General features: G+C 27.8%; 1 protein-coding gene across 1 annotated transcript; it reads left to right on the top strand.

The window, feature by feature from the left end:
• Positions 1-39: 39 nt before the first annotated feature.
• Positions 40-19,658, top strand: Rab14 (RAS oncogene family member Rab14). Its single transcript, XM_016071867.3, has 8 exons — positions 40-214; positions 3,352-3,478; positions 7,498-7,675; positions 8,656-8,722; positions 10,032-10,150; positions 12,194-12,262; positions 15,456-15,586; positions 17,994-19,658. Exons 2-7 carry the CDS (start codon positions 3,373-3,375, stop codon positions 15,559-15,561), a joined length of 645 nt encoding a protein of 214 aa, XP_015927353.1. The 5' UTR covers positions 40-214; positions 3,352-3,372; the 3' UTR covers positions 15,562-15,586; positions 17,994-19,658.
• Positions 19,659-21,678: the final 2,020 nt, after the last annotated feature.

The following is a 21,678-nucleotide window of genomic DNA, read 5'->3' as shown; positions in this document are numbered from 1 at the left end:
AGATGCAATAGATTTAAGTATTTCAGAAATCACAAGCTTAGTTTCGGTTCAAGCGTTCTGCCACTGCGCATGAGCAACAACTTCAATCCAAGGGGCGGCCATATTGCTGTTTCGGATTGATTGTACTGCTGCAAAGGCGGATAATAACTTATTTATCAGTTGCATATATTGTATTATAAAGCTTTAAAACCATCTTACTTTTCATCTGAATATTGTAAGTTTCATTTTTTATATGCCTCTTTTTGTATAAATAGCTTACATATTGCTTTATTTATTCAAATCTGTGTACATACGTTCTTTTTAAAGTAGTAGTTACAGAATCCAGTTATTGACAAAGGAGGAAACTTAAATAATTGCGTTTAAATTATTTTGCTGTGTACATTTTGAAAAAATTTAATTTTTGTTTAAAGTATCAATTAATCAAATGATTATACTTCAACTCAAACGTTAGTAGTCATATGATTGCGTTTGTCAACATAGGGATTAATTACGATAAAATAATTTGCATTAAATTTAAATTAATTACTTGAAGTTATGGATTATTTCCGTATTGTATTGATTATTACTACTTTAATCAAGTTAACAAATTGTAACAATAATGAGTTTGAACAATTAATAAATTTTGAATAAGTAATTCATTACTTTCAACGGATAGAATATAAATTTTATTTTTTTAAAAATATCTACTTTTGATCTTTAGAAAACCATTAGAGTATGAAATCACTTATTAGATTTCAGTGTAAGGAAAAATTGTTCTTTAGTCAAACGAACAAAAAGTTCTAAGATATTGTAGTACTTGGAATAAGCTAAGCATAGTCTATTATGTTTTTTTTTCCTCAGAATTTTCCATGTAAATTTCTATATTCAAAGTTATTAAACTGTTTCATAGCTTTTTGCTCACAGCTATAAAACTTGTTTCTCCAAACATAATTCCATGTAAAAATTATTAATAAATATTTATTTACCTAATAATGGTTAAAAGCAATAACATTAAACATATAGACAAATTCAGTTTAAATAGTTTTTGTGTTATAAAATTTCAAAAAAAAATGTTTTAGTACTTTTATTTTCCAAGGACTATTCGTATTAGTCTGATTTGATTAACATTTTGTATTTTGTCATTTAAAGTTATACTGTTTATAATAATTAAAAAAAATTTCAATTCTTACGATCAAAAATCTTTAACAAAATTTAATAAAAAAATTTTTTTGCCTGGAATTATGATTGAATTGAAAAGGTTTAGAATTATGTGCCAAAATTTTAAAATTAGCTTAAAATAACTTTTGAAATTTAGTGAAATACAGCAATAACAACATGGCAACTGAACTTTTAATGACTGTCAGGACATAACTAAACCATACTTATCTGATTACTACTGTATCTGTAGAAACTATTTCAGTTTGGAAGAAAATGAATTATTTAAAATATAATGCAAAATTTATTTGCAATAAGAAGCATTCTGAATAATTGACAGGTTAGTATAAAAACATACTAATTGGTCAATCGAAGAAAAAATAACTCGATAAATCACAAATCCAATTGTTGGAACCTCAGTATTGATTTGCAACATTATGGTAAAATTCTAAAATTTATCTGCAAAGTATGTTTTAAAATATTTGCAATAAATGTTGCCTTCTTTGTGTCCATAAGTTACATTACTTCATGAAAAGTTCGATTAGGAAGCAGTGTTTTCATCATAGAAAAAAAAATGGGTGAGAATTTCTCACCCTTTCTCAAAAACAGAGTGAGATTTCAAAAACTAAAGTGAGATTTCTAAAAACTGAAGAAAAAAAAATCTCTAGGAAAAATTTTTTTTTTAATTATAATACATTTCTAACGTCTTCTATTTTTTAAAGCATTGAATATTTTTGGTGCATCATCATAGAAGATTTTGCCTTTACAAGGTATTTGTCCATCTTACATTAACACATAAAAAATTTGAACGTCTTACATGAAGAAACCTAACCTACGGTAAACACGTGGTTGCAGAGAAATGTGTCCTGAAAGGGGTTCTGTGGTTGTGTTCTGTTGTTCGAAAAGGTTTTTAACAATACTGGTAAATAGGGAAGCTAGATAACGGGGCAGATGTTGAAAATAATGAAAGATACAGGCAGAAAAGTGAAACGGATTTTATTCTAATTGGCGTAATTCTAAGCTTTGTTCGAAAATGCGAGAAATTCGCGATTTTTGAAATTGATTTATAGAATGCGCAAATTTCTCGCGGTAATAATTTTTTAATGCGAGAAAAGAAAAAAATATGCGAGATTCTCGCGCTGTAGTGAAAACACTGGGAAGTATACTTACAAAACTTGAAATTAAATAATTGAAAAGTTATCAATTTGAAATTCATTGATTGAAAAGAAACATTCTATAACAGAAAATCAAAAATGCTTAAAATTTCTATCATTTTTATTAAAATATTAAAAACAAACATTTTTTTTAAAAAAATGTACTGAATTTTGTGTAAACTAAATTAAGTTTAAAACTTTCTAAAATTTGAGAAAGGAAGCAAAATCTCCACCTGTAATAAAATAATTTTGTACTTTAAGCAGTGTACTAAAAACTGAAATAGAAAGTGAAAATAGCCTTCAAAATTTTTTGGATATCATTTCCAAAAATGATCTGCTATAGCCCATTAACAAGCTCTTGGAAAGAAAAAGAATGTTGAAGAGGTCATTCTTTTTAGTTTAATTTGATTTTGTTAAAAGAATTTGGGAGATTTCCGTATTGTGATCTGTGGCAGAATAATCGCCAAGTCTTCTAGGTAACCGGCCAACTAAAAAAAATAATAAATAAATAAAATAACAGAAAGGAACTAATATCCACCTCTGGGCATACATATATTTATTTATTATTTTTTAAAAAATTTTCCTAGTTTAAAATCTGGCGATTGTAGCTCACGCTATGGAAATATCCCCTAATTTAATTTTTTTTTTGTTAAACAAAGTTGGGTTATTTTGTTTGTTGGACTATAATAATTCTGTGCTAGCTGTGTGACTGAGATCACAAATAGTCATTGATAACAGTTATGTTTTTGGAGTGAGAAATAGAGAAAAATAAGGACATAAAATAATGTCAATTAAAATTATGATGTGTAAGTTGTATCCTGGTTTTATTTTTATTAGTATTTGACTCGGTTCTTTTGTTTTAAAGGGACTTATAATTTCAAATAACCACGATTGTACTATAGTGCTTAATTTCAAATTAAAGATTTTAGCCCTTGTTCTTTATTAAGTTTAAATATTTGTACTTCATGTGTTTTATTATAGTTTGAGTATTTTTACGCAAAGAGTTGTGTTTTGATAAGCTATGAAATTTCGTTCCTAAGATGTATGAAATTAATTAATTTAGGTGGAAAAACATTGAATCAAGATGTCTAGTGGACCATATAACTATTCATATATCTTCAAATATATCATTATTGGTGACATGGGAGTTGGAAAGTCTTGCCTACTACACCAGTTTACAGAGAAGAAATGTTAGTATATTTTCACTTTTAATTAGTGTTCTAAAAAGTAAATCATGTATAGGGAAGAGTGCTTTTTTCAATTAAACTTATTTAATTTTTGCTGTTGACATATAAGTAATTAGATAATGATAGTTTTTGTTATCAGTTAAGCTTTTCTTATGTTCTTTTTCTTACCTAGTAGGGGTTCACAACCTTTTTGAGCTTTTTGTAGGGGGCCACCCCTAAAGCAGAATTTTTTTGGGCTTTCTGCGACACACCTCTCTAGCGCTAATATCTCTCTGCAAGATACTTTTAATAATAACTAACATATATGTTATTAATTAAATTTAAAGTAACAGAAGCGTTTTATTTACAAAGAAGAGCCTATTTGGATATAAAATTGTATATATTTTTTTGAAAATGAATATGTAATAGTTAGTTATTCTAATATCACGGGCGATATTGTCACTTTTTGTGAGAGGAAAACACACTAATTATTTCTTTTTTTGCATTTCGCAAATCATCATCATTTAAAAAAATAATAATTGAAATTCGTAAAATCAATGAAAGAAAAGAAAACCAATTTTTTTTTCCACAGATGGGAATAAAAAAAATCACCAGCATTTCTTCCCCTTTGATGAGTGAAAAAGGTATCTCTTGAGTATGATTGTGGAGGGATAAGAATCTTTCAAACATTTCTACAGAAAAGAAATTTTTGCATCAATATTCTTTATTTTTCATTCTTCTCAAATAGGAACTGAAAATTTAAGAACATTTCTTTCCCCTCCGATGCGTTAAAAAGCATCTCTCAAATATGATTTTATAGGAAAAAGAATTTCAGAATTTTTGCAGAAAGGAAAACCAAAATTTTTTACTTTCTAAAAGGAAATTCTTTATGCAAAAACTCTATCATTCTGCGACAATTTCGCCTTGTCGCTGCGATTTTGCCACGGGGAAGGCCACTTGCACAGCAAATTGAATAATAAAGGGCCTCAAACGTACTTAGACATGTTAATGTCTAATGACAAAAATTTATGGTTGTTTTCAGTCTAAATGTAAACAACAACAATCTAGAGCTCTTGACCTGCTCTACTTCCAGTTAAAAAGTATACAGCTGATTACTACAGCTTACTCTGCAAGGCAATATTTTCAAACAGATAATTTTGTTTTTAATAAAGGCAATAAGTTATGAGCTCAAAGTTAATTAGAGATTTTTTTAGTTAATTTGAAATCTTTTGTTAAAGTTGTCATGATTGTTAGATTTAGAAAGAACTCGCACAGACAGTTCTGATTTCGCCTCGTTTTACTTCTTTATTATTGTTTGTTCTTGGTGCAAGCCATGCACCATCATATGTTAGTGTTAGTATATTGCTTGAGCAGCGAAATTAAGTTTTTTTTACGAATTATCATTTAGGTTTAAATTTCGAAGTTGGTATATTGTTAGCAAAGGTAGAAGTATTTTATAACATTTCTTTTTTTCAACTGACAGTTCTTATATCTTGAAATGACATGTTTTCAAATGACTATTCTTATTATGATTTTTCTTTTAAAAATAATAGTAAATCAGGTAACAAATACATATAGATAAGGAATACTACTCAAGAGAATCTCAAAACACAATGATAATGTTGTGAGCCAAATGACTTCAAAACACACCAAAAACAGTAACCCAGAAGTGTAGGCAGTCAAGAGCTTGATGTATTAAAAATATATAAAAATTGGATAAAAAGAATACTTTTTTATTTTTTGTCATATCACTTAGTACAAAAAATAATTTTAAAAAAAATTTAAACTTTTAAAAAAAAAAATCTTCACAGAAAAAAAGTATAAAAAATAAATCAATAAATGCATATTTTGATGAGTAATATCAATTCATATTAAATATTTTAATGAAGAAAATTTATAGGATTTAAACAAAAACCAAGGATTAAAATAAAACCATTGTTGTACAAAATAAGGTTCAATATTTATCAGGTATTATACTTCAGATATTATTTCTATTTCTTGAATTATTTGAGGTTTCGTGAATTTAATTACTAAATTTTTTCCTGTAAAAAGTACCTAAATTAGAGAAAATTAAAAAAAAAAATTACAGTGAGCAGCTTAGAAATTCACATTTTCCAAAACTTCTCAAAATATTCATGTTGCAATTACATTGTATTAAACTATCAGTATAGTATTCTGTATTACATTGGATTAAAATATCAGAATACATGGATGGCTCATGAATTAAATGCTCAGAATCATGGATTAAATGCTGCTGAAAAAACAGTAATAGAATAAGGAATATTGACTATGAAATAAGACATAAAATTGTATCAAAAAGTGATTATTTTAATGCACGATTAAAAACTCATGTGTTGTTATAACATTGTAGTTGGAAAGAAACAGGATCGTTTAAATCACATGGAAAAACATTGCAATAATTGCGCACCAAATTGCTCTAATTACGATGAAACCAGTACAAATATTTGATACCCTTCATTTGTCCTGATTAGTGATTAATAAGTAATTATTTAAATGCGTTATTTAAATTTGCATGCCTTTATAAAATTAAGGATTTTTAAATCCCCATGAAAATGTAAAGCAATAACTTCCGGAAAATAGCTGAAAAACAACTTAGATTTACGATGAAATCAGTTCGAACAAAACACCAAAAAAAAAAAATTATTATTTAAATGTGCGATTTGAAACTCTTATTTTGTAATAATTTCTAAGTAAAAATTTGGCATTTTTAAAATCACATGAAAAAGCGTAGCAAAACTGCCTTTTAAAAAAAATTAATGAAAAGAAATCATTTCTTTTTACGATGAAATCTGCGTAAATATAGTAAAAAATTGCATGATTAAAATATTAAATGCACGATTTAAAACTCACAAGTTATAATATCGTATTAAATGTATCGGAATTTTAAATACTTGGAAATTATAAAAAACTGACAAAAAAAAGGACTGAAAAATCATTTGGATTTCAGATGGAATCTATAAAAATAGAGCGAGACAAAAAGGGATTACTCAAATTCAAAATTTGACTATCTTAATATCTTATTAAAAGTATTGGATTTTTTAAAAACCATGTGAAATTTCAAAGCAATAATGGCAGAAAAAGCCATTGAGAAACATAGATTCATAATAGAATCTATGTAAATTGAGCTTGTCAAAAAGTAATTCAAATGTGTGATTCAAAATTTTCGCCATTTTTTTTAACTTTTCAAAAAAAAATTTATGATGCTCAAAAACTTTTGTGGGATGCTGGTTGTGTACCTCTAACTTACAGTTAGTATTATAAAAAGTAAAGTATTTCCTCAATAGCCCGGTGGCTATGGTAAAGGACGCTAAGGCTCTGCAATTTCATGACCAAAGGCGTGATTGTGGCAATGAGATCAGCATAACTTACTTCTGCCTTTACTTCACATATAAGCTTTTGTCCATTGATCTAAAGCTGGGGGGAGGCCAGCCACCACACCATTGTGGATCAAGCTGCAATTCTTCACAGTGACAGTTATGTGCATTAATTGAGTCATCGTGACTCACAGTAAATATTATAATACATTACACTTTCAAGTTAGTGTCAATAAGTTTTGCCATTGACTAGTTGTAGTATTTTTAAGTGACCAATTTTTTGAAATTTGAAAATCTCAAAATATTGAAGACACTGTTGACTGTTAATGTTAGTAATGTAAAGCATTTCTTTTGAATCATTTCTCATAAGATATCAAACATTACAATGTTAGCGTATAAACGGGGAGAAAAGCCATGAAGCGAACATGAAATAAAGTAATTTTTCAAATATTATAAAATATTCATAATTATTTGATGTATATTTTTTGAAAAAAAAATTCTAATGGATTTCATTTTGAACAACAACAACAAAAAAGTGACGCTCGGGTGGTGAGTGTCAGACAATTTTTTAATCGCCCTTTGTTATTTTGAAGCACCCTATAAGTAATTGTTTGTGACTATTAATTTTACCGTATATTTTATGATATCAGTTGTTTGATATTTAACTTTTTTAGCAATTTAATGTAGAACTGATTGAATTTTTTTTAGTTATGGCGGACTGCCCTCACACTATTGGTGTAGAGTTTGGAACAAGAATTATTGAAGTGTGTGGACAAAAAATAAAGTTACAGATATGGGACACTGCTGGCCAGGAAAGGTTTCGAGCTGTAACCCGAAGTTATTATAGAGGAGCTGCAGGCGCTTTAATGGTTTATGATATTACTAGGTAGGACTCAAAATTGTTTATTTTTTCCTATGTAAATCAAAAGAAATACTCATTGTTATAATTATTATATATACAGTAGAATCATAATTTCCTACTATAATTTTAGTGCATGCACTTATGAAATATTTATTCACAAGGGCATGCATTAATCTTTAAGTTAGAGTGCTAATGTGTCTTTTGTGATGCAAGTGAATGACATAAAATTTATGTTTAACTTAAAACCTTTGCTGTGACTCTGAACATCTTTTGTTTGGATGCCTCTGACAACCAAAAATTTGAAGAATTGGCAGTTCCTTTTATAATAGTTTTCTTTTAATTTTTTTTTTAAACTTAAACACAAATTTCACACCAAAATAATAGAAAAACAAGGAAAATGGTGTAAGAGTAGCTATTTCCATACATAAGACCAGATATTTAAAATCAGAAATTTCTTAATTTTTTTTATGGAACCTTATTTAATAATTTATTTTTTTTGATTATGTGCCACAAAATCTTATGAAATAGTATGTGTTGAAAGTTGAGAACCAAACCATTTATTAGTGGTTTTTTAAAATGTCTCATATATGTAATTGTTACTTTGTCTATTAAAAAGTTATCTAATTTAATTACTAATTTGTTTCAAGCTAGTTCCAAAATGGACATGTTCGTATGAAATTGCTCTAAATTATTTTAAATGTGTTCACAACTGCTGTAAAATATACATTTCCCCCAAAAATTTGCTAAATCTGCTGCAAATAATGGCATTTTATTCAAATTTAATTTGTATTTGAAAAAGATTTTTAATTTTGATAATTAAAGAGCTGTATTGAATCAAAATAAAATTCAAAAGTATGTTAAATACTTCATTTTTCATTACAAGTCCAGTTAAATTGAAATTATTGAGTGAAATAGCTGTTTCAGGGTAGCTTCACACTCAATTCTTAATCTGGTATTTTATTTTTTATTTATATTTCGTTTGAATTGGTTTTATGTCTTTGCAGGAGGAGTACTTATAATCACCTCAGTAGCTGGCTGACTGATGCACGGAACTTGACCAATCCGAATACAGTAAATTATTTTTATGTTGCTAGATGCAATTGACTCTTAATTCACTTATTAATGCCTCACTCTGGAGGATTGAGTATTTTATAGATATGTTGATGAAAAGCTATAAAAAATTTTAACACTTCATGTTGTTAATAAGACATTAAATATTACAAGATGATGTGAATGAACTAACTTATATGGAATGTACTTATATTTATATCTACAATAGCTTATAACAATATATTACAACAATATATTACAAAGCACAAATCTTCAAATCAAATGAATTGTTGGTCAAATCAAACGAATTAAAAGTCTATAGCAATTTTTTTTTGTAAATAAATAATTGATCAATTTATATTTATTCATAAAATTAATTAATAGAATATTATGTTAATAAAAATTCATTTCTGGCTATTTTTTAATTAAAATATTATACATTTATGAATTGTTTAAGTAAGCTTAATGCGTAACACATTAAAAGTGATGCATAACTAAGTTGTGTTATTTAAAATATGTCAATCTAAATTATTAAAAATATGAGTGATTTTTGTTTTCATTATTCATCCGAAATTAATATTCTGCGTTGAGCAGTATAGGCTAAATACCAATGTTGCATCTCTAATTTAGTAGCAGCGATTGTTGCGCAGAATCTTGTATCTATTTACAATTTAAAAACTTCTTGAAAAGGTTTTTAGCAATTTTTGCATTAACAGGACCCTATTTACACAAATTCACAAAAGCAGGACTCTGGTTGAAAGAATGTGGCTTAACACTTATTTTGTATTCACAAATTATGAGTAATTTTTTCACAATTGTACAAAAACAGGCCCTTTCACAAAATGTCTGAACAGACTCCTGGCTTGTTTGGGATGTAAAAGTCCTTCACAGCTTTTATAAAGAAGTTTTCTATAAACACTTTGTTATAAAGGATCGCCAATTTAAAAACTAATTATTGAAAATGGAAAACTAATTTGTACTTAATGCATGAATAGTTTAAATTTTAAAAATACTAAATTTTACTTAACACTTTTGAATTCAATCTGTATTTTTGACATTCTTGAGTTTTATTATAATTCTGCACTTTAATCATATTACTAATATTATATTCTTAAAAAAAAATATATATATATAGATTTTAGTTGATTAATAATTGGTTTGAAGGGAATTTAATTAAAGTAATTAATTTTAGTTTTCTAATTTTTTACTGTTAAGGTCTAAAATATTTTAAAATTATTCCATTCTTTTATTTGATTTCAAGACAAATAAGTTTGCTTTAAAATTTTAAAGCAGTGAATCAACCGTTTCAACAGAATTTTTTTTTTTCCAGGTTATATTTCTAATTGGTAACAAATGTGATCTGGATGCTCAACGAGATGTGACTTATGAAGAGGCTAAACAATTTGCAGATGAAAATAAATTAATGTTTGTGGAAGCAAGTGCTAAAACGTAAAATTAGAATTGTTCTTTTGATTACCAATCTCTTTTTGCTTTTTATGTGTTATGACAATGGTTATGTACCAATAAATCATCAGGCTTTGATAAAAAAAATTTTTCATCAGATCATATTTAAAAAATTTTAGTGAATTAGGTTGTGCTAATTACTTATGTTATGACAAAATATTCCTTAATCTTTAAGAGTGTTGTATTTCTTCAATACCTTCATATTGGCCATCTCTAAGGCCTTAAATTTTATTTTGCTATGTTTCCTTCTTAATGTGAAAGTTTTTTTTTTATGACCTGAATGTAATTTAACCCACTGACGGTTCTGCACGTAAAAAGTCGCATTTTAACCTGCAGCCTTCTCTGCATAGCAAAACCGGTTTTCCCATGTTAACTGATAGGGGAACTGTGTGTAAGGGAGAAACATTCTCCCAATTTTGCCCACTTCCTTAACCGCCAGTGGGTTAAATATTGCAGAATTTAAGTATTTTTGTGTGTTTTAAGTAATATGAAGCACCATTTCTGAGTGTGCACTGTGCCAATTCTTTTTTCTGCTCGAATTTATTAAAACTTTTGATGCTTTTTTCCTTTCCATTTGAGTGGTTTTGTGCTATTTAGTCGAAAGTATTCTAGTTTAAATTAAGGAGATTTTAAGAATATGACTACCTAATAGTACCTTTTTTAAAGCATTAAAAAGTAATTCAATACATTAGGTAAAACCAAAAAAAAATGTTGTCGAAAATGTAAATTGTAAAATAAATATATTATCTTTAGGGCAATATATCATACATATTTTATTTAAATAATTAAAAATACTTGAAAATAATAGAATGATGAACAATTAAAAAAATTACATGGGTAGCATGTATAATAGTAAAAGTAAGTTTTAGTAATAATGGGATTTAATAATTGAGTAGATTTTTTTTTTTACATAATGTAGCTTTAAGTTAAATAACAAAGTTTCTAGTTGTCCTGAATTTTTTTATATTTCCGATTAGGAAATATTTGTCCCTTATTTTCAGCTATTTGTTCTAATATTTCTGACTTGTATTGTGAAACCCTATTAAGAATATTTGATTAAAGAAGTTATGACCTTGCTTGCAAATTTTAAATAGATATTGTTGTGAAGGAATATTAGCTATTTGATACTGTTATTATTTTTGTTACTGAACAGTACAACTAAAATTTCTTAAATATTGATCACAAACTGTTATGAGTTGCTTGTAGCTCTATTAATAGAATTATTTTGGAAAAATTGTTAAAACTTAATTTTCAGAATGAAGAAGTTACTCTGAAATTAAAAATAGTATATTTTAATAAATTTTTTTTTATTTGCCATAAAATTTCGCCTTATTGTACTTCAGTAGAGCAAATAAGACTTTTTATAGTTTATTGTTTCTGTTTTTAAAAAGTAGTCTGGTACATTTATACTGTATGAAAAATTTACGTTTATCAGAATTGTTTTTTCAATTAAAAAAAAATGCATTTTGAAAATGTTAAAAAAATTAATAAAATCATAATACAATACAAATTAAATGACACTGATGGTAGAAAAATTCTAAACAGAACGAAAAGAAAGGTAAGTAACTTAGACAAGCACCTCATTTTCTTTTATGCTTTGATTGTGACAAGCATAACTTGTCTCTTATGAAAGATTTATTTTATTTAAAAGAAGAAATTTAATTATTTATGAACATTGATTAAAAACATCTATGATTTTTCCTACTTAATTGTTTGGGTAACACTTTAAACCATTTTAAAACTCAATAAGAACTGAAATGTAAATATTTATGAGATTGGATTAAACTGTGTAATCTTCATTTAAAAAAAAATTTAATTCTGCATATTATTATTATTTATTTTTTCTTTTAAGCTTCTGCTACAAAATCTTTGTGTACAGTATTTTAATTGAATCTTCACAAACCATGGCTTTTTTTTTTTTGTATCCAAATTATCCCTTTTCAATTATCTTTGAGAAAAATGTTTGTGTAAATATTTGTTCTGTTTTAATTCTAATTGAAATTGTTAAAGAATAATATTATTTTTTAGTGGAGAAAATGTGGAAGAGGCATTCTTAGAAACAGCTAAAAGAATATACCAAAACATTCAGGATGGAAGGTACTTAACAATTTGTATTAAAATTTGGTTTTAAACTTTTTTTTGTGAATTTTTAATTAGTTTTTCTACTGGTGCCCATAACTTCATAATAGTTATATTATAATTTTTTTTCTGTCTAGTGATAGATGGTTCTGAAATTTCTGGTAGTTTTTTTTCTTCCTGCAATAATTATTTCTTTAGTCGTTTTACTTTGTTTTTTCAAATTCAGGTAGATTTAATACATTTTTAGGACATGCACAAATTTGAGTTATCCCTTTTTTGAAGCATTTGATTCACATCTTTTAATGATAGATATTTGTATTTTATTTGTCAATTTTTGATCACTATCGTATGGTTTTTGAAATTGTGATATTTTAAATATGTTTTTATAATGATGTTATACATGACAATTCGATCGTAATGTCACATCATTTGATGATTGTTATTTCCCAAGTTATTCATTTTTTTTTTACCTTTTCACATTAATTTTTAAACTCATGTTTTCTATTAGAATGTGAGCATTTCGTATATAAGTTTATCATCACTTTTTGATGTGTTGAATTTATGATGATTCTGTAAGGAATCTAAATCTTTTTTTTTTAATCATTTCTACTTTTTTTTCTAACTTGTTTTTTTATTATTACGACAAGCATATAATTCAAATTTAAGGAAGAAATGTTTTTTTTACCTGCTCAGTTCGCAGCAATCTTATAGTAAATTTATGACAGCTGTTGGTTGTTTTTAAGCCATTTCCATGTGGTTTTTTTTTAATTCCGATATTTTTAATGCTATGTTAAGGCTAAAGAAATTCATATTTCAGTAATCGCTTTCGTATACCCTTGATTCGTGATGATTTTATCATAAATCCACATTAAGTTCTGATCGCTCTTTCTGTAATTTGATCTTGTGAGGAGCTGGACAACAGAACTAAATCCTCTTTTTACTAAGTACGCTTACTGGAACAAGGTGAGGAGCAGTTCAGTTTTTTTCCACAATTGTGGATAAGTGTGCATAACTTTATCCATGGTAACTCGTTACCATGCTTTTTGAAAAACGACTTTTTCTTCACAGTCATACTTCAGATCTAGAAATTCAGTCTGTTACGAGGAAATGAGCTTATCCACAGCTTCAAAAGAGGAAGGGTCAAAAATCCAATCCGGAATTTCTCATTTGGTCAAATTTTCCTATCTTGATTTCATATCAGTTTTTAACTCATCAAGGTGTTTAGAACAAGTTAAGATTTCGTTTTCAAAAATCTCGTTATCTGCCATTGAACACTTTTTAAAGGTCGGAAACTGAATCAGCTCTTCAAACTTGGCTGTGAATGATATGATTCCTTTAGCCTTGATAATGTTCATATGTTGCTATATGTTGATTTCATTAATTTTTTCCAAAATATTTGAGGTACATAATTTCCAACTTGCATTGCTTCAAATTCTCACTTAAAACAGGATCAGTGGATTCGAGAAACTCCGTAACAGAGTCAAATATTTCAAAGAAGCTGCACAAACAATTTCATTTTTCTTGCGGCCCTATGTGAGAGCCCTGACTTCTTATCATTTTCATGGCAAAGTTTTAGGAACAGTCATTAAGGGAATTTGCTTTGCTCTTATTGGTGCCAGAAATAATGAATTGTAAAGTTTTGTGCAGGACACCTAAATTTTTTTGCAGCCAAATGATGATGAATAACATAATGAATTGCGATAATCTCAAGCACTTCTTTTTTAATGTGGGCCAGAAACCCAGCATGAGGACCAGACATGGCAGTAGCACCGTCTGTTGCTTTAACGTTCACATTTGTAGGGGTATTTCTTTTTCCTTAAAATATCTCACCAATTTAAATATTGATGATCCCTTTGTATCAGTGATCAAAGTTCTCACAGCATTTCCTCGTTGATCTGCTTATGCTCATTAATAAACCTCACATAAGCTGACACAAGGGCTTTGCTATCAATCAAAAATTTGGTGAGTTTAAATTCTACACCTACGGCCATTTTGTAGATTCACCTGGAAACAATATTGTTGCTCAGACGAACGAAGTCTTATCTTACTACTCAAGCCTTCACCAGTCATGATATCAATTATTTTTTTGGTAGCAGGTAAAACAAAAGTTTCGCCAATTCTGCGAGGTTTGCCCCATTTAGCTATTAATAAAGACACTTCGTAGGAAGCAAGAAGACCTTTGTCAGGATCAGTTGCTTGTCTTTTAAATAGTTCAATCAAATTAAGCCATTTATCAACTTTACTTTTGAGATCTTGAAAATAACTAAGGGGTTTACTCATTCTGTCACTACGTATTTTTGAAAAATGGTCTCTCAATCGCGAGGGCCTCATTGTAAGTAAATGTTTTGCCGCATAAATGACAGCTTGTTTATCTATCTGCTTCTCCTGTAACAAATTTTTAAATTGGGAGTCATTGAGACTAGAGAGGATCGTTTGTGTCGAAGTTGGGGTATAAAACCCTAGTGGATCTCAGCCATGACCATTAGGTAAAGATACTTCTATTCTCGAAGGTCAGATCTTTTCTAAAAAAAGCCCTTTTTTAACATCTGGAATAAAAACTGCTTTATTTCAAATGCATAATATTTATTTTATAATATTAATCTGTCCATTAATATTTGATTTTACTTGGGATTTATTAAATACTTTAAATGGTAACATATTTTTTTTAATAGAATTTAATGTTAAATATCATCTGCACAATTCAGGGAATATCTTGACTCACAGGGAATTTTAAAGTGTCTTTTGTTTAAAATCTTCTAACTGTGGGAAAGATATTCCATTATAGTAATCTGTGCAGAATGTTGCCATAATATTATTGTGTTACTTAAGATTTGCATTATATGGGATACTACTTTACCATTATAAACTTTCAAATGTTGAATAATTTAGTAAAAATTCTCTCACAGATTGAATTTTTATTTCAATTGGCATTTACTAAATGAAAACTTGTTAGCTGTTCTTTACTCTAGATAAGCTGATACCACTTTGGATACAGAATTAAATAATTGAAAGGAAAGTATGCATCTATAGCATGCAGAAACACAGAAATTATTGTGGATACTTAAATTAATTAAGATATTTTAATGCTAATTATTGCAAAATAAAAAGTTATCAAATGTGTCCATTTATTTTAAAAATACTTTAATCTAAAATTTTTTAAAAATGGCATCTATGGCTGATTTTGTTAAAATTTTTTATTTTATTATTTAAGTCTTGATTTGAATGCTGCTGAATCTGGTGTGCAACATAAGCCAACAGCTCCTAGAAGTGCACTCAGTAATGACCAGACACCTAGCAAAGATGGATGTGCTTGTTAATTGTTTTCTTTTCTATGGTTAACAGGTAATAATACAATTGCTTCATATGTTTTATGTGTTACTTATTATTGGGACAATTAATAATATAATTTGAAACTCCTCTGATCTTGAACAAAATGTTTTTAAGTTTCTTTTCCTTTTTATTATTTTTTTAAACCTATTTAGCGTGGAATTTAAATAAAGAAATCCCCACAGGGTGCAGATTTAAAATTAAATAATGACGTGTATACACATTCAGAGCAAATAAGACATATAAATTTTACAAAAAAAGGATTTCTGAAAAGAATATTGTTATCATTTGTAATTTTTTATTTCACACAACAAGTATACACATCAAACACACTGCTGTAGAGATTTGATATATATAGAGAGAGATTTGATGTATATATGCCTAACATGCTTAACTGGTTAAAGTTGTTTTAGTATATATTTCCTGACATAATTATAATGCAAAAAAATTTTATTGCTACAAAAATGTCGAATAAGCAAGAGTTGATCCTCAAATATATAAAATGTTTTCTGAAGATGAAAATTAATAATGTGAACTAAGCACCAGACCTATTCAGCATTTTTAAATCTCAATAACCACTGTGAATTGCTGTGAAGAGGCAGAAGTTATAAGAGCACTGAAAATTTTATCTTTTTTAAAACAAAGCAAGAAATATGCTTTATATATAGAAAGAAGGTATTTCATAAGATCAAATTAATTTTTGTATAGTATACTGAAAATCATTGAATTCAAATAATTTTTTTATGTTTGGTAATTTGCACATCGTCATTATTTAACAAAGGAAGAATTTTTATCCATTATGTGCTGAACATAATGATAACGTTTTTATTAATTTCTTATAGTTTAAGTTCTTTTCTAAGGTAATAAAAAAATAATTCCTTATTTTTTATAAATTTGAAATTTAAATTTTTTTTTAACCTGAAAGTTTCACTTGAATTAAAACACTTAAAAATTTGTTCTACCAGCATTATTATAAATTAAAAAACTTACAATTATTATTATTTTAATGGTGATAAGCCAATTCCAAGTTATTTAATTTAAGCTGGTTTTCAGAAAGGCAACTTGTCAAATTGTAAATACTGTCCTTATATATTTTTAGAATCTTTGTCAAAAGGGAAGACAAAAATGTTTATTTGATAGTTATGAATTAATATTTTAGGGAGGAAAACGCAGTTAATATCTTATAAATTACCAGTAATAAAGGTGGCTCTACAAAATGTCAAAACTTAATTGATTAATAGAGAGAACAAAGAAAGTTAAAAGACAATTATAAAAACACCTTCAAATCTTAACTGGCAATCATCATCTTCGAATTTTAATATAATACTTCTTTCTTAAAAAAGGTTTTTTACCCTTTTCTTCTGCTTAGGTTAAAAAAAAAACAATTTAATATGTGAGTCAAATATATAGCAAGCCGCCTTCACATTAAATTTAAGTGTACACCCAAAAGCCAGAGGATGGTAAATTTATAATTAAAAAATATATGAAATTATAATTAATCTAAATTACTTTATCTATCAATGGATAATTAAATTAAAGTTTTAAATGTAAGTTGTATTTGTTTCTTATGTAACTTACTGGAGTCCCACAAATATTAAGTCTGCTCCGATGCACGAAACTCGCTCCAAATTTTTTCAACTTTTGAAAAGTAAACGTTTCATGGTCAACTTCTCAATTTTTAAAAAAAAAGTTAAGGAAATTCAGAAAGAATGGTTAGGAAATTTAAAAAATGGTAAAGCACATTTTACTATTTTTAGAAAGGTTGGGGACATTCTTACTGAATCTGGTTTTAGCATTCTGCTTAAAATGTACCTATCGTATTTTAATATTTCTAAATGTATATTTCATAGGAATTTTTATTTTTATGAAAAAGTTACAATTAAAAATACAGTGGGCGCAGCGCTGAAAAATATTTTATATTGTAATGGAAAGTTTGATTTCAAAACATTTTAATTGAACACAAAATTGTTTGTAACAAAAACAGAAGGATGGAATGTCACCACTCTTTTAAAATAATACTGATATAACTTATTTGACTGTTTTTGAATAGTATGGTTAGATCATCTTGGAGTAAGCTCCAAGAATTCTAAGTCTGGAAACTGACCCATTATGAAAAATATGCCACCAATAGATATGTGATTAAGGTCCCATTAAAATTTTCCAATTTTATTCAGAAGTACCATAGTCTAGTTAAGTTATGTAATTTCTGTGTTAATTAATGTGTTATTATGTAATTATGTTCCTGTGTTAACTGTTTAAATCTTGTTAAATTGGTTAGATTATTATTCTTTTTGAATCAAATGCGAGACATGCTTAGTAAATAAGCCATCTTTTCATAATTAGTTGTTTTAAAATGGGTTTTTACTTATAATTAATTTAATAATTTTAAGCTTTTAATTTTTGTAAACATTTTCTTTTTTAGGATTAAAGCCTTCATTGGAAGAGTTTGATTTGATTAATGTATGCTGCGGCTACTGTTTAGTAGCTCTGATGGTCATTATCAGCTATTATTACCATCATTGCAGCTTTAGTTTATTTTTCACATCAAAAAGGGGAAATTGGAAGCATCTCATTTGGCACCATAGATTTTGTAATTCTAATTCAGTGAAACATTCTCTGTATATTTATCAGTTAGGACCTGCACCCCTTTTTCTTCTCAAACTAGAACTCTTCCTCTCTACATTTATTAAACTAGGAAAAAAATCCAATTTGATTCAATTTATCCATTGCAATTTTGTTTCATTATTTATAAAATTTGCTGTAAATTTTATTTGCAATCTTGGCTAATTCTTTGATTTGTAAATGAAGTTGACTGCTAATAGTTCATAAGATATATTGATTAGTTTAAACAAATTGTGCCTTTCTTATTTGCTTGTTACATTAAATGCTGTTTAAATTTTTTTTGCTCCAATTGTTTAAGATAACTACATTTGAGAAACCTAGACATTTAAAAATTTATTTTCTTGTATATTTTTTTAATTCTGTGATTTATGGCAGAGTCATTTTTTTAATTGTAAAATATTTTAATAAGGGACCATTTATAATAACATCCCTTTAAATGGCATGTTTTAACTTTTGTTTTTTAAACAAATAGTTTATGTAACACTTTTTAATTATATTGTTTGCTGTGGAGCTATTCCCTTTTTCTATGAGACAATTTTTTCATTTTAAACAGCCTCCTGATAAAAATTGGTTTTTTAAACTTTCTAACAATTAAAATTAATTTAAGACTCTGCTTTAACAAGATGTATATTTGTTGAAATTATAAATGTTTCCCATATGTATTGTTTAAAGTGTGTAAAGTATGTATTTTGTATTAAACAAAACTGTATTGTTGGATGTATAGTTGCATCTTTGTTAAATTAACATCTTTCTTCACCCTTAGAGTATTATGTTTAATATTTTATTATAACAGTATGCAAAATTATTTAAAATGATTTGTTTTATGTGTATATTTAGCACTTAAAATAGAGATTATATATTTGTTAAAATTTTATTATTGCTGTTAAAGCCTTTATTTTTATTTTTATTAATCAACAATCAAGCGTTAGTGTAGATTTTATAAAGAAATTTTTAAAAAAGTTTTTTTGTTGTTATATAAATAGTGTTTAAAATTCTCTCAATTAACCACTTTCTATCATATTGTCACTTATTGATGGGTAAAAATGTATTATTTTCTTTCCAAATTCAATTGTTTTTTTTTACTTATAGTTCTTCCATTTTCGGTCAGTTTCTAAAAATGCGATCCATTTGTATGTCAATTTAATACTAAAAATCATATGCTATGTGATATACTTGTAAGTCCAAAAGATTGTTTAATTGAGTTATTTGGATGAGTATCTAGTATTTGAGTGATTCCATAGGAGGCTATTTTTGTGTACAAATTATGTATATATATATATGCATGCCATATTTTATGTTATCAATGTGCATATAATTTCCTCTCCAAATGTTTTTGTCTGTATGATGGAAGTGGGATTTCATTAAAAGTGAAGGAGAATGCTAATTGTATTTCTCATTAGTGTTGAAGAATTTCGTATAATATTTAAATTCCATATAGACTGAAATAAATATTACTTATTTACTATTTATTCTTTCATTGCATTGAAGGTTTCTCTCTCTTGGTGCAATATTTTATTTTTCATCTTTCACGTAAAAATAAAGCCATTTCATTTAAAATTACTTAAGTATTTTTAATTAAAAATATTAACTCTTTTGTTCTTGGAGATGAAACAGGATAATTTCAATTAATGAAGAACAAATATCTTTGTTCTGGCCACTCTTGAGCAGGAAAAGTTCTATTTCGTTCACTGCTTTTCTGCAAGTTGGTAAAACCGAGGATCTTCATTACATATAGATGGGTAATGTGTTGCGCTAAGTATGGCATATGTTTTGTTACAAAGAAAAACTTATGAGCACTTTTGATTTATTAAAATTTAAAAAATATATTTTTCCATAGTTGGAGCAATTTATAAAATATCTTATTTTTAAAAAATATATATTTTTTTAATTTGTGGTTTTAAAGTCTGCTAAATTTATACAGGATGTTCAAAAAGTATGAAAACAGCGGAATATCTCTAAAAAGACGCATTAGATTAAAAAAAAAAAGTATTTTAAACATTTTCAAGAGATTCATTCAATGATACCAAGCTCAACGCCCCCTGGCGTGAGTAGAGAGCAACTTCAAAATCTCAAAAAGGAACCCTATATTTTTTTTAATTACATATTAAGATTTCCCGGTGAAAAATCCTATTTTGATTAGCATTTTTTTTTTTTTTTTTTTTTTGTTGCATTTTGGTTCACAGGTGGAACTGTTATCGCGTGATATAGTGTGATAAAAATCGTTTAAATGAGGATATCTCTAAAAATGTATTCCAGATTGAGAAAAATTAAAATAGACATCAATATAGGTAACATGTTAATTTTTTGGATATTAAATTGGTGCAGGATAAATATTTAAAAAAAATCACCTAACTTGACCCTGCACCACCACCTAAAGCATACATGAATAGTATGTTTTACTCCCCAAACTCGTTTTGCTTCATGGTGCTAGAGAGTGGTGCCATTATTACAGGGTTCCCACGGTCCTTGAGAGTCCTTGAATTTTTTTTTGCTAAATTTAGGTCCTTGAAAGTGCTTGAAAAACGTCTTAGGTCCTTGAAAAACTTGATAGGTCCTTGAATTTGTCCAATACTGCCAGCGGCCCTTTTTATAAAACACCCGCGGATTTTTCTGTTTTGTTCCCGAGCTCTCTCGCGTGATTTTTAACGCCACCGTTTCTAACCGGGCCTAGCGTCTTGGTGTCTGCCAAGCGCGCGGACCACAGCAGACAATCAATGCGTTCGGGGCGAGACTCCACTTCATCTTCTGTCGCATATGCTTAGATCTTCTTTTTTCTTATCGAAACTGGAATACTCTCGAATTTTGTAACAATATGTACCTTGTAGTTTTCAATAAATTTGCCGTTTTACCATCCGCACTTGTCCTTACGTTTGCGTCATTTCAAAACTTTATTGTAAAGCGTATTCGCAAAGGCACGGCTTCGTATTTGTGTTATGTAGTTTAGACTAGTTATGCCTGGGAAGTGCTATTTTAATCCCCAATGGATGGATAATCAAGCTTATAAAGAATGGATTTTATCGATGCCCGAAAAGAAGTTCAGAGCCAAGTGCCGATTATGCATGAAGGAGATCGATATTTCAAAAATGGAAGAATCTGCTCTGAAATCACGCATGAAAGAAAGGTAAAACAAAAAAGCAGTCTCATGCCCTGAGTTCTCTTTTTCCAAAGACATCAACATCTAATTCATCTGGTGTAAATACTCCTTCAACATCGTGTGCCCCATGTGAAACAGAAACTTTAGTGCCCGAGGTAACATTGTCTTCTTATCTAGTCAAAAGGAATGTGCTTGATGCTGAAATTCTCTGGAATCTGAAGTGCATCACTAGTAATTATTCATGTAACTCCTGTGAAGGGATTAGTAAATTGTTCTCCAAAATGTTTGCTGATAGCTGTATAGCGAGACAATTTTTTTGTAGTGCCACAAGGTGAGCCTATTTGGGCTCCTTTGGATCGGCACTATACTTCAAAGGGATTCTTATAAATGA

The sequence above is a fragment of the Parasteatoda tepidariorum genome, chromosome 2, assembly GCF_982258835.1.
Source record: "Parasteatoda tepidariorum strain Cologne lab strain chromosome 2, Ptep-v5.0, whole genome shotgun sequence".
NCBI classification, from domain to species: Eukaryota; Metazoa; Arthropoda; class Arachnida; order Araneae; family Theridiidae; genus Parasteatoda; species Parasteatoda tepidariorum.
This window is presented reverse-complemented; position numbering and strand designations above follow the sequence as displayed.